The sequence below is a fragment of the Lactuca virosa genome, chromosome 1 (assembly GCF_052849685.1).
Source record: "Lactuca virosa cultivar CGN04683 chromosome 1, Lactuca_virosa_CGN04683_v6, whole genome shotgun sequence".
NCBI lineage: Eukaryota > Viridiplantae > Streptophyta > Magnoliopsida > Asterales > Asteraceae > Lactuca > Lactuca virosa.
Genome location: NC_136426.1, coordinates 127,809,169 through 127,821,791, shown reverse-complemented (window position 1 = coordinate 127,821,791; position 12,623 = coordinate 127,809,169). Strand labels below are relative to the sequence as shown.

The following is a 12,623-nucleotide window of genomic DNA, read 5'->3' as shown; positions in this document are numbered from 1 at the left end:
GATCCGACGACTAGTTATGGTCCGACGACTAGTTATGGTTTTTAAGATCCGAAAAGTTAGGGTTTCAGATCGCCGACGTCCTTCTTCTTCTTCACTGAAAACCCTAATCTATATGAGATATGGTGGCGGCGCTAGGGTTTCGAAAGTTGGTGATGGTTTTTGTCAAAAATAGGGGTTATGGATATGGTTTCCGGTGGAGAAGACGAACCAAGAAGGTGAAAAAAGGGTCTCCGGTGGTGGGAATCGATTAAGATTTGTTGTAGGTAATGGCGACTTTCAGATTTGTCGGAGGTTGGTGGTAACAGAGACGATGGGGGCTGAATGTGGGGCTGAATGTGGTGGCAGCTACGGCGAAGACGGTGGCGGCGTCGACAATGATGTTGGCTGACGGTGGTTTTCGTCGGTGACACCGGTGGTTATAGTGAATAGTAGAGGGGGAGATTGAAGATCGAAGGGATGAGGGGGTATAGTTTAGGTTTTATATTTTCTTTTTTGTTTTACTTTTAATTATGATAATTGTGAAATTAAAAAAAATAGAAAATTAAAAAAGTAAGGGCAAATCTATCATTTTAAAAAAATTCAAAGCAAATTGGACCAAACTCGCAAGAAAATCAAACTTTTGGACTACTGGTGCTAGTCCAAACCTTTTTGGACCAAAGTGACAATTTTCAACAAACCACATGGAACATTTGTGCAGTTTAGTCTTTTAAAAATTGGAAAAAAAAACCATAAATTGACATGTGATATTATTTATTTGAAAAATATCACAAAATGACAAGTGTCAAAACTCATTAGAGATTGATATTTGGCAAAATTATCTTCATTTATTATAGTATAGAAGTAGAAGATGATGATTAGTTAAATTTAACCTATACATATTTTTTTCCATCGATAATAATATCTTTTAGTTTTTACATATTGCCTGATCGATAAATCTTAAAAAAAGAATTATCATATAGAACACCTTAAATATGCATATGGGAATAATTTGATTGATTACATTTCATGTAGTTTTGGAGGCGACGTGGCAAGCTTTTTCACATCACCCACTGTGTGGCTCCAAAGCATTCGAAACTTTCAAATGCAAAAGAACAAGCGGTGAGACGCACAGAGAGCTCCCTCTCAATGGCGAGCACCGCTTCTTCTACATTCGGATCGCCCAAACTCCACTTCTCCCAATCATTCACGCACAAAATTTCATCTTCATCATCGACTCTGCCCAGGAAAACTCGGGTTCCTTCGATTTCTTCGAAACCAAGCAGAATAATATCAATATGCTCGTGTTTAACAGATAGTTCTTCACTCGAAGCAGTCAAAGCAATCAGCCCCAAAGTTCAAGTCGAAACATGGTATCATCTATTTCACTGATTAGGGTTTTTTTGAGCACCTTAGTTTTGCAAATTGAGAAGATACTTATAGTGTTACGATTTATGAAGCCTGATTTTGGGGGTGTTTTGATGTGTGAATAAACTAATTATCTCGATTCGATTTTGTATGTGTTGTAGCACCTGGAATTGGAAAGGCTATTCAATTCGATACCAGTACGCCGGAAACAGTGGCCCTGCATTGGTTTTAGTTCATGGATTCGGAGCAAACAGGTCCACCATCATTCATCTTATGCTTCTCGTCAACTATGTGATATAGGTATTAACTGCATTAGATTCTCGATAATTCAAATGAACAAATAATCAAATCATTCAAAATTCAAATGTTTCTGATCCTATCCTGGATTTGCCTACATGATTACATCTTCAAGTTCTTTGTTTCATCAACACACTCCCATATCGCTAAATATTTCCAATTCATCTTCTTTAACAGTGACCATTGGCGCAAAAACATCCCTGTTCTTGCAGAATCACATAGGGTATTCTCAATCGATCTTATTGGCTATGGTTATTCCGACAAACCAAATCCTCGTGATCTTGGAGACACTCCATTTTATACATTTGAGACATGGGGTTCTCAAATAAACGACTTTTGTACAGAAATAGTTAAAGATCAAGCATTCTTTATCTGCAATTCAATCGGAGGACTTGTTGGTCTTCAAGCAGCAGTAACAGATCCAAGCATCTGTAAAGGCATTGTTCTTCTAAATATCTCTCTTCGTATGCTTCACATAACAAAGCAACCATGGTTTGGGAGACCCTTAATTAGATCTTTCCAGAACTTACTGAGGTAAATTACCAATCTAACCTCCAGTTTAAATCAACAATATTAGAGTCATTTCAATATTCAAGTTACAATCGTTTGTTCCAGGAATACCCCTGTTGGAAAGTTCTTTTTTCAAACTGTCGCAACACGAGAATCCGTTAGGAATATTCTTTGTCAGGTAAATATATATATTTATAAAAACTTTTAAAAATAATATAAAACTTTTTCTTTTTTGTGATTTGATAGTGTTATCATGATACTTCCCAAGTGACTGAAGAACTAGTGGACGCAATCCTTCTTCCAGGGCTTGAGCCTGGTGCTGCTGACGTGTTCCTTGAATTTATCTGTTATTCAGATGGCCCGCTTCCCGAAGAACTACTGCCTCTAGTAAAGGTTGACTTTTTAGTCAACCCTTTTCGGTCAAAGTCAAACATTTCATATTGAAAAAAATATGGCTGATAATAATCTTGTGTTTGTGTAGTGTCCGGTGTTAGTGGCATGGGGGGATAAAGATCCTTGGGAACCCGTTGAACTCGGAAAAGCTTATGGACAATTTGACACTGTTGAAGATTTTGTTGTCCTTCCTGACGTTGGTCATTGCCCTCAGGTACGTAAAGTTTGTTTCTTTTCTAGACTGAATAAACCGTCTTAATGAAACTAAATGACCATTTTATCCTCACATTTCAAAAAACAAAATTTACACTATTCATTGATTGTAATTTTTGTTTTTATTGTTATGAAATTTTGTAATTTTTGGTTTCTGACGTGACAGGATGAAGCGCCTCATTTGGTGAACCCGTTAGTCGAGTCTTTTATCGCACGCCATGCAACAATGAAAAGTTAGTTTTTGTTAATTGACATGAAAAATTACCATTTTCTTGTTTTATTTACATGTTCAAAATTTAAGTCAAAGCGGCTTTTCTTTTTTTTTTTTTCTTTTTTTTTTGTATTAAACAAGCAAGTGTATTATTGTATGTATACTGAAATGGTTGTTGAGACTTGAGCGTTTATAAAATGATTTATAAGGAAAAAGATGATTGATATTTGATAATTGATACTAAGATTTGAGACAATCTTTTGAAAAGTCCATTCTGTTCGATTGATTAATTCGATTACTACAGTTTGGCCCAAACATTTTACCAGAGACCGCTTGGGCCCAAATCCAACCGGAAGCAAGATTAAGACCAAAGCCCGGCCCAAAACAAGGTACTAGTTTGGATTTGGAAAGAGAGCGGGCCTCGGGCCTTTTTTTCAAAATGCTACTTTAATATTTTTATCTAGATAATGTTTCAGTTATACGATCTTAGCTCATGATTTAAAAAAGACAAAATTGCAAAAATGGTCCCTGTAGTTTGTCAATTTCTGTGGGTAAGGTCCAAAAAAAAGTTTATTAGCAAAAAAGGTCCCTATTTGATGGTTTGTTGCGGTTTTGGTCCCAACCTCGTTAAGTTTAACAGCATTGCTGTTAACTTTTAGCAAATGACGGATTTACCCCTGGGACCATTTCTGTAGTTTTATCTTTTTACCAAATTACAAGGACCAATTATGCAATTTTTCTTTTTCATTTTGTTGAATTATTATATATTAATTATGTTAATTACTTTTTTCTTTTTAACTTTTTTCTTATTATATTATTTTTTGTTGGATTAGTATATATTAATACATATTATTTTTATTATATTATATTTATATATTAATAAATATTACTTTTTTATTATTAATTTTTTTAATTATTTTTTTTGAATTTCTTCTTTATTGCATTAATTCTTTTTTATTGGATTATTATATATTAATAAATATTATTTTTAACATATAATATTTAGCTATTAGTAAGTGTTACTTTTTTGGATTATTAAATTCATTTAATTAATTTTTTTTAATTTGTTATTTCGTTAATTCTTTTGATTGGATTATTATATATTAATAAATATTATTTTTAATATATTATATTTATATATTAACAAATATTACTTTTATTATTATTATTATTTTAATTGATTTTTTTTAATTTCTTCTTTATTGTATTAATTCTTTTTTATTGGATTATTATATATTAACAAATATTATTTTTAGCATATAATATTTATCTATTAGTAAGTGTTACTTTATTGGATTATTAATTTCATTTAATTATTATTTTTTAGTTTTTTTATTGCATTAGTTCTTTTTATTGGATTATTAATTTAAATTTATTATTTTTATTTATAATAAATAATATTCATTTAATTGTTTTTATTTTATTTTAAATTCTTTATTTATTGTTTTAAATAAAAATACCAAACACTCCGGGTCAGCTCCTCCATTCGTTGCATTTTACCACCTTGCGTCGTTGAATCATCTCGCTGGAAATCATCGATCATTGACTACAGTCGGCCATTCTCGACGAAAACTACACCAATTGCCTACACACACAATGTGAAATAAAACCCAGAAAACATACTTCCTCCAGCCAACCAGTCATTACTGATACCACCATCGATGACGACAATGTTAGATCGAGGGTTTTACGAACAACTCGTCGAGTCCTCCTTCATCTGATGAACACGTCCAGTCTATGACTCGCCGAGTTGTATGAACAACTCGTCGAGTTTGTTCTTGTGGGAAGAAGATTGTCTTGGACTCGCCGAGTCAGGGCGTAGACTCGCCGAGTGCCTCTACACTCAGATTCATGCCATAACTCACTGAGTCTTTACTCCACTCGCTAAACAGACTCGCTTCTACTGAACAGGGAATCTAAGACTCGCGTCCTGACTCGCCGAGTCCGAAGAACGACTCGCCGAGTCCTTTGCATGCAGATTCTATTCAGTCGATTTTAATCAGTTTCAGTGCATCCAATTCATAGATCTAGGCTTCTTGTACAATCTGAACACGTAAAGTTGCTAACTTTACGTGTATCTATGATGCAATGAAGCAATAACACTCAAACTTGGCTAAAATGGGAGTTACTTGTCTAGAACAAGGCCATGGCTGCCAAAAGGTGGCCTTCTTGTGCTCCTGGAACTCAAGAGAGGCTAGATCTGAGATATGGCTTGATTACAAAGCTTCATCACTAGGGATTTGGGGTTTTTGAGCTCAAAACCATCAATTTGGGGACAAACTAGATCTAGCAATATAATAACCAAGATGAAAGCTTTATTACCAGAAAGGATGGCCAAAGAGGAGTATAATCTGGATCTACTTTTTCTTCTTTGAATTCTTCTAGCTTCTCCTTCTTCTTCTTGCTCAACAATGCACCAAGATTCCTTCACAAGGGCAAAAATCACTCACACACACTTCAAGGAGGCTAGGGTTTCAGGAATAAGTCTCTGAGAGGTGAAGGAGGCTGGTTAGGGGCTATAATGGGGGTTAAATAGGGTACACTCCCTAAAATTAGGGCTTCGCCCAGACTGGCGGACTCGCCGAGTTAGGAATATGGACTCGTCGAGTCGCCACGCCAACTCCACGTGCTAACCCGCTGCTACTCGACGAGTTAGGGCCACTGACTCGTCGAGTAGCTTCTAAAATAAGAAGAAAATAATGTTTTAAATGCATACCAGAAACAGGGCGTTACAAAGAAATTAAAATAATAATAATAATAAAAGTAATATTTATTAATATATAAATATAATATATTAAAAATAATATTTATTTATATATAATAATCCAATCAAAAGAATTAACGAAGTAAAAAATTTAAAAAAATTAATCAAATGAATTTAATAATCCAAAAAAGTAACACTTACTAATAACTAAATATTATATGTTAAAAATAATATTTAGTAATATATAATAATCCAATAAAAAAGAATTAATGCAATAAAGAAGAAATTCAAAAAAAAATTCAAAAAAATTAATAATAAAAAAGTAATATTTATTAATATATAAATATAATATAATAAAAATAATATGTATTAATATATAATAATCCAATAAAAAAATAATACAATAAGAAAAAAGTTAAAAAGAAAAAAGTAATTAAAATAATTAAAATAATTAATATATAATAATTAAACAAAATGAAAAAGAAAAATTGCATAATTGGTCCTTTTAGTTTGGTAAAAAGATAAAACTGCAGAAATGGTCGCAGGGGTAAATCTGTCATTTGCCAAAAGTTAACAGCCATGCTGTTAAACTTAACGAGGTTGGGACCAAAACCGCGACAAAACAATCAAATAGGGACCTTTTTTGCTAATAAACTTTTTTTTGGACCTTACCCACAAAAATTGACAAACCACAGGGACCATTTTTGCAATTTTTTCTTTAAAAAACAAGGCAATAATTATATACATAAAATGTCCTTATTTATACGATTTTATTATGTTTTATCCCATATTTCGACATCGTCAAAACAAAAAAAGGAAAAGTTTTCCAAAATATAATACAGGAACAAAAAAAAAAATCTAGAGGCTAAATCAGAACAAAATCGTATGAATAATAGCTTTTGTGGAATTAATCTTAGATAAAACATGTATATTTTGGTCCTTTTATGTGGTTTGACTACTATATTTAACTTCGGTCGTTAAAAGTCATCAATTTTTTAAAGAAATTATGTGACTCTTTTTTTCGTTTAGTAGGCATTAAAAGTAAAACCGACTCTATTAAAATGTGTGACATTATATGTACTTTCTCAAAAAACATCTAACTTTTTGAAATACTTCTCATTTAGCTAATTGATACATGTATAACCTATTAAACCGATAAATGATAAACATTTTAGGAAAAAATATATTATTTCATATTGTAACAGGATGTCATTTAGGTAATTAAGAAACAATGTTAGTTTTAACATTTGCTAAACTAGAAATATGGGACAACATTGGTCATAATGGAAATTTCTTTAGAAAATGGATGACTTTCATTGACCGAAATAAAATAGTGATTGAACTGCAAAAAAAGTAACATATATTGGTTTTTATGTATATTGTATGTTTAAAAATACAGCTTGGAATATTACTGAAGAACTATGTGATATTTTAGAACTCTTTTATAATTAAATGCTTAATTTATCGTGTGTGTATTATTTTATGTCGCATCTTTACAAGAAAATTATTCTAAATACCAATTAAGTTATCAGTTTGTCAAAATAAAATAAACAACAATAGTATGAGTCAATTAACACAATGATGATCAAACTATTAAAAACTATTTCAAGATATTTCACTAACCTCTACAATAGAACAAATTGCACAAGCATTTGATATCGATGTCAACGATTACGATTATAATCAATTTAGTAAAAATCATTTTACCATAGTGTGTTCACGACTTCACATTCCTTTTGCAAATGTTTAGGTAATTTAACTCGATCGATTTGTATGCGATTATGGTTATTGTACCATGGGTTTTGGGATTTGATGCATGTCTCTATTTAACTATTTATGTTATAAATATAATGTCACTTTAATTAATTAGATGGTTAATTATTCTTGTACATATGACTTATATAGGTAACAACTTTTGGTTACAATATGTTGATAAGATACTCTATTATATTTAATTAATGGTGTAACACCTTATGTAATGTCATTGAAAAAAGATTAAATACATATTAACTATATATTTTTGTTTTTATGGCCGTATAACATTATATGATATTCAATTATTCATAAGATTGACATGGAAATTCTTGATTTCATAGTGTTTAATTATATAATAGTTTCGTTACTTTACAAACAACTTTCTCCATTGATAATTAAATAATCGCTAGGACTTGGTACTAACCAATATAAAAAATGTAAATTAACACGCAAAAATATGTATTGAGCAAGCATAATCTTGAATTGGTCTATGCGTGGCAACATAATCTCTATATTCATATTTTATTTCAAAAGAAAAAAAGGAAAAAAAAATCCCATCTACCTTGCCAAGACATTGCTACATAATTTCTAGGAGTTTTCATATTAAAATCTAGGGCAATACTCCTAATTTGTTATATTTATGCTATTTTTACGTTTGAATCATTATATTTTATGTATATGACCCGTGTTGAATTTGATTTATATATTCCAAGTTAAATTAGATGAGGTGTATGTATATATACCCTTAAACTTGATGTATTCAAAGTTTAATTAGATGAGGTGTGTGTATATATACCCTTAAACAAATCATGTTGCATAAAGTTGGTAAATTTGGTGAACAAAAACCAAAGAGCAAAATTACAAAATAATAATAAGAAGAAAAGGAAAAGGAAAAATAAGAGAAATTGCATTCTTTTAATTCACCAAACGACACAAATTGGTTTTGTACACGGTTTCCACATGTAAACAAGATCTCCATTTCCTTATCGATTACAACTTTGACCAAATAAATAGTCAACTCTCCAGTCTTGAGTAACAGATCCTATTTCCATGAAAAAATCTTGCAAGTCTACTGCAAATACTCGTTTCTTAATGGTTTCATGTGCAAAAGTACAACCATACTTGCACAGAGTACAACTTTAAGTCTCTCCAATCTTTGTACAGATCGTTTCTTTAAATTCTTTTTAAGAAAGGTTCCAACTTTTGCAAAAAAAGATTTTCTTGATGATTTGATTTAAAGATCCAAATAGAAGACTCAAATAGTCAAACCCATATCTCATAATCAATGAAAAAACACAAAAATCCAATCTTTTTTCATCAACTAATACTTATGTAATCTAAAGTAAAGACTCAAGATCCATGTATTATAATCAAAGAAAGAACACAAAAATCTAATCTTTTCGTTTTAGAAGAGTGTTATCATTTAATACTCATGTAACTTCATATAAAAGACTCAAAACCCTTGTTTCAAATCAAATAAAGTACACAAAAAAATCAAATCTTTTTTCATCAAAAGAGTATTATCAATGAATACTCATGTAAAATCTACAACTTCTTTTCCAATTTGTATCTATACAAGACTGAAAAATAAAGGAAAAACTATAACTCTATACATAATTTGTACATTTAAACTTCAAAAGAATGCCTAAACTACCTATGTCAATTTGCATTTGCTATCAACACTAGAAATCAACAAATTAATCAAACAACTCTAGAAACTATAAAGTCAACTAATATGTTTTAAAAGTCAACGGTGATGATTGTGTTCTATTTCTTCGGTCAAACGACCTCAAACTTTTTGGAGACAAATTTGCTTGTTCTAAAGCATGTGATTGTAACTTTGAAGGGTAATCCCTCAAACAACCAATTCGAGGTCCAACTCCTGTGCTCCATTTGCACGAAAGTTGTCTTCCTAATTGAAATGATTTTGTTTCTTTATGTGAATTGATTCTTTGAATGATGGATTCTTCCATTTCTTGCTCATGTTCATCATCCGAGTAACCATCTAACACGGATTTTGATTCTTTGAATGATCGATTTTCGGTCTTTAACTTCGCATACAAATCGTTGTTGTTTGGTATTTCAAGAGCACTTAAAGTAAAACCACCGATAAACTTTGCCTTTTTTGTTGATACCAATGGCATATCTTGATCTTCAATGGTTTTTTCAAAAGTATGATCTTCATCTTCGGATGAGTGAGTTGCTACGTGAGCAATGCTACTTTGTTTTCCAAGGTATTCTTTATCATCATCATCAATGGAATCCATCTGAAATTTCAACAAAAGTGTGAGAATCAACTTTTAACTATCAAGAATAAAGCAGAAAGCAGATACTAGCAAAAAAGCTGACACTAAAGAGAGGAACATGACTAAAGAATGCAAATATTGTACTTCTTAAGCCTCCACAACCTCCTATCAAGTATCAACTATAAAAAATAAAGCAGAAAACAGATACTAGCAAAAAAGCTGACAGTATAGATGGAGTATAGACATGACAAGATTCAAAAGGTAAATATTGTACAAAAAAAAGCACAAATTACGAAAAAGGACCCTAGGAGTCTAGGACCTAGCCTATTCCTATACTACACAACATTGATTTTAAGTCTCCACACCCTTCTATTAGCTATCAAGAAAATCAAAATAAAATAATGAGAATTGAATATGGATTTGTTTTTTTACCTTTACATGAGAAGTATCCACGTCATTTTCATGGAGAAACGAAATGAAATCTTGAAAATTTTCTTTGGTAGGATGATAATGACCACTATGAGGCCAAACCGCCTATTCAATAAACATATAAATATGAGAATCTTGTACTTTTTTGAAGCAAGAAAAAGAGATTAATAATAATAACTAATGAATAATAATAATATACCTTAAGGACACCTTTCTCAGCCACAATCCTCCCTGCAGCCAACGTGGCACCCCCAGAAAGAAAACTTGAATGTTGAAAAGAACCTTTCTTTTTTATCCCAACATATAAAATCTTGTTTGTGCTTAAAACAAAGATCCATTTAGCACCTTTTGTTTCTCCTGTAGTATCAATGAATTCGCCAGTTTGTTTGTAAAAAAGCTTCCCACTTTCTATCATTACTTCATACGCCTTCCTCTCCATCTACAAAAAATCAAGAATCCTGATAAGATTCACTTCTTTATTCAACATACATCACAAAGTTCAATGCTTTATTCAAAATTACATCACAAAATCAAATCTTTATTCAATATCCATCATAAAGTTCAAAACTTTATTTGATTTCCAATCTGGGTTTTCAAAAAAGATAGAAAAAGGACAAGAATAATACCGGGCCAAGATATTTGATGCATTGTTGTTGAAGCTTTGATCTTGGACACTTTTCAACAAGATTTATTTCTTTACCTTCTCCTATATCCAACCTGAGTTTTCAAAAAATAAAAAGATTCAGTTTATATAAACTTTATAAACTTTAGAAACATTGATTTTGAATTCTGATAAGAATGTAAGATTATGAAATGTAGTTACCAATAAAAGAAGGGTTCTTTGCTTTGAGACTGAAACCATTTTAAGTAATAAAAGTGAAGATTGTGACCATAACGATGCCTTGGATCAATCTGTATAAATATAAATATAACACAAACAAAATTAGAAAAATTATAGAAATTCAACAAAGTAGTAATAAATAATAATATCAGTTTATCATTTTAGGTTTCACTTACAGCTTCGAGCCAATGCTGCAAAGCAAGCTTCTGCGCTTTTGAATTTTGTGATAATCCTTTTCCAACCTGAAAAAATGAAGAAAAACTTTATAAATTATCTGATTTTGATCATTTAATTACTTTTTTGTTTAATATTTAAATGGTTTTGAATCTACCTTAGCAGCTCGTGTTCTTGCTCTGGCCCAACGTGATGTGGCTGTTTCATGTTTGTCGATATCAAAAAATGATATCGAACTCCTTTTGAGTTCTGCAAAATCTAGAACTTTCCACCTAAAACAATCATAAACATAAAGAATCTAAATTAGCAAAAATTAAAGTGATAAAAGAAAATCGAATTGAAGTAATTAAACAATCAAAGTATAATATAATACTAACCAGTTTTGTTCAATTAAAACTGCGCAATCTGCCAACTTTCTTCTTGTTCGAAAGCTTTTGTACACTTTTTGCAACTTCGTAGCAGCTTCATGATTAGGGCTAGATAATTGCATTGTACTTTCCTTCTTTTTGGAATTGAATAATCCGTTTTCTTCTTGTGAAGGGATTTTGAGGGTCATTTTTTGAGGGATTATGGATTTCGTTATGATTGATTCGGAATCTTGGCTCTTGAAACTGATTGATTTGACCAAAATTTTACCTTCTTCATCTTCTAAACAGCTGATGGAGGTTTCCAAATCTGTACAGGTAGCAAAGGGGCACGAAATTGATAATCCCATGCAAGTTTGAAAGGAATGTTTAACAGTTTATGAATCTTGATGTATGTTGTTCCTGTTACAAGAAATTCATTACGTTCGAATTAGAATCGATTATCAAGAACGTGTATGGTGTATAAGAATAGAAGATTGTAGAAACTAAAAAATGTAAGATTTATTAGGAGATATAACGTTTGAAGTTTAGTCATTTGTGATGACTAATACGATTACACCAACAAACAGCAAACAGTTTGAACACAATGCTCGTTGTCGATGTAAATTCAAAAGGTTAGGGCTTTGATTGTAAAGAGAAATGAATCTTTAAGAATAATCAAACCTAGAAAGAGATAGATACACAGTTCAGATACCCACTGGCGCATTTCATCGAAAACCTCATGGGCATGAACAAAAGAGCGGAAAGATGCGAAATACATATAATACCGAACAAAAATTAAAAAAGAAATGGGAAAAATCGTGGAAGAGAAAGAGTTAATGATAACCTTATAGAGAAATTGATGAGTAAAGACTGAGAAATTGGATTGATGTTGTGTTTGAGTAAGTTTTTGTTGTCGATTTTGAGTTGAAATTGGAATGGAAACAGAGAAGCTGGAGTAGTTGGCTACTGTGATGGAAAAATTACTCTTATATATAGAAGCCGTCCTGTAGTTTCGGAGTATGCGTGTGAAAGGGGAAGAAGAGGTGGCACGTGGATGGACTTTTAGAGTATCATTTATTCTAGTAATAAATTTATATTTATATTTTTTTCATTTTAAATAATATGTCAATTTAATTAAAGTTTTATATACAAAGTAAAA

At 31.3% G+C, this 12,623-nt stretch overlaps 2 protein-coding genes across 2 annotated transcripts; one reads left to right on the top strand and one right to left on the bottom strand.

The window, feature by feature from the left end:
- The first annotated feature begins 1,012 nt into the window (after nucleotides 1-1,012).
- Nucleotides 1,013-3,196, top strand: LOC145157903 (alpha/beta-Hydrolases superfamily protein). Its single transcript, XM_079076880.1, has 7 exons — nucleotides 1,013-1,349; nucleotides 1,506-1,598; nucleotides 1,819-2,175; nucleotides 2,257-2,329; nucleotides 2,398-2,544; nucleotides 2,633-2,758; nucleotides 2,924-3,196. The coding sequence occupies exons 1-7, from the start codon at nucleotides 1,126-1,128 to the stop codon at nucleotides 2,993-2,995; spliced, it is 1,092 nt and encodes a 363-aa protein (XP_078933006.1). The 5' UTR covers nucleotides 1,013-1,125; the 3' UTR covers nucleotides 2,996-3,196.
- A 5,809-nt stretch (nucleotides 3,197-9,005) lies between these two features.
- On the bottom strand, nucleotides 9,006-12,421 carry LOC145157895 (IQ domain-containing protein IQM2-like). Its single transcript, XM_079076875.1, has 9 exons — nucleotides 12,309-12,421; nucleotides 11,495-11,884; nucleotides 11,275-11,389; nucleotides 11,120-11,185; nucleotides 10,926-11,014; nucleotides 10,729-10,819; nucleotides 10,302-10,541; nucleotides 10,106-10,207; nucleotides 9,006-9,694 (listed from the first exon to the last, which is right to left on the bottom strand). The coding sequence occupies exons 2-9, from the start codon at nucleotides 11,830-11,832 to the stop codon at nucleotides 9,158-9,160; spliced, it is 1,578 nt and encodes a 525-aa protein (XP_078933001.1). The 5' UTR covers nucleotides 11,833-11,884; nucleotides 12,309-12,421; the 3' UTR covers nucleotides 9,006-9,157.
- Nucleotides 12,422-12,623: the final 202 nt, after the last annotated feature.

What these genes read in the sequence shown, in the direction of transcription:
- LOC145157903 (XM_079076880.1), top strand. Translation starts at nt 1,126, where the DNA reads ATGGCGAGCACCGCTTCTTCTACATTCGGATCGCCCAAACTCCACTTC. An exon ending in AAAGTTCAAGTCGAAACATG is followed by an intron (nt 1,350 to 1,505) that starts GTATCATCTATT and finishes TATGTGTTGTAG; the next exon opens with CACCTGGAATTGGAAAGGCT. An exon ending in TTAGGAATATTCTTTGTCAG is followed by an intron (nt 2,330 to 2,397) that starts GTAAATATATAT and finishes GTGATTTGATAG; the next exon opens with TGTTATCATGATACTTCCCA.
- LOC145157895 (XM_079076875.1), bottom strand. Translation starts at nt 11,832, where the DNA reads ATGGGATTATCAATTTCGTGCCCCTTTGCTACCTGTACAGATTTGGAA. An exon ending in GCATCAAATATCTTGGCCCG is followed by an intron (nt 10,542 to 10,728) that starts GTATTATTCTTG and finishes GATTTTTTGTAG; the next exon opens with ATGGAGAGGAAGGCGTATGA. An exon ending in CTGAGAAAGGTGTCCTTAAG is followed by an intron (nt 10,208 to 10,301) that starts GTATATTATTAT and finishes TTTATTGAATAG; the next exon opens with GCGGTTTGGCCTCATAGTGG.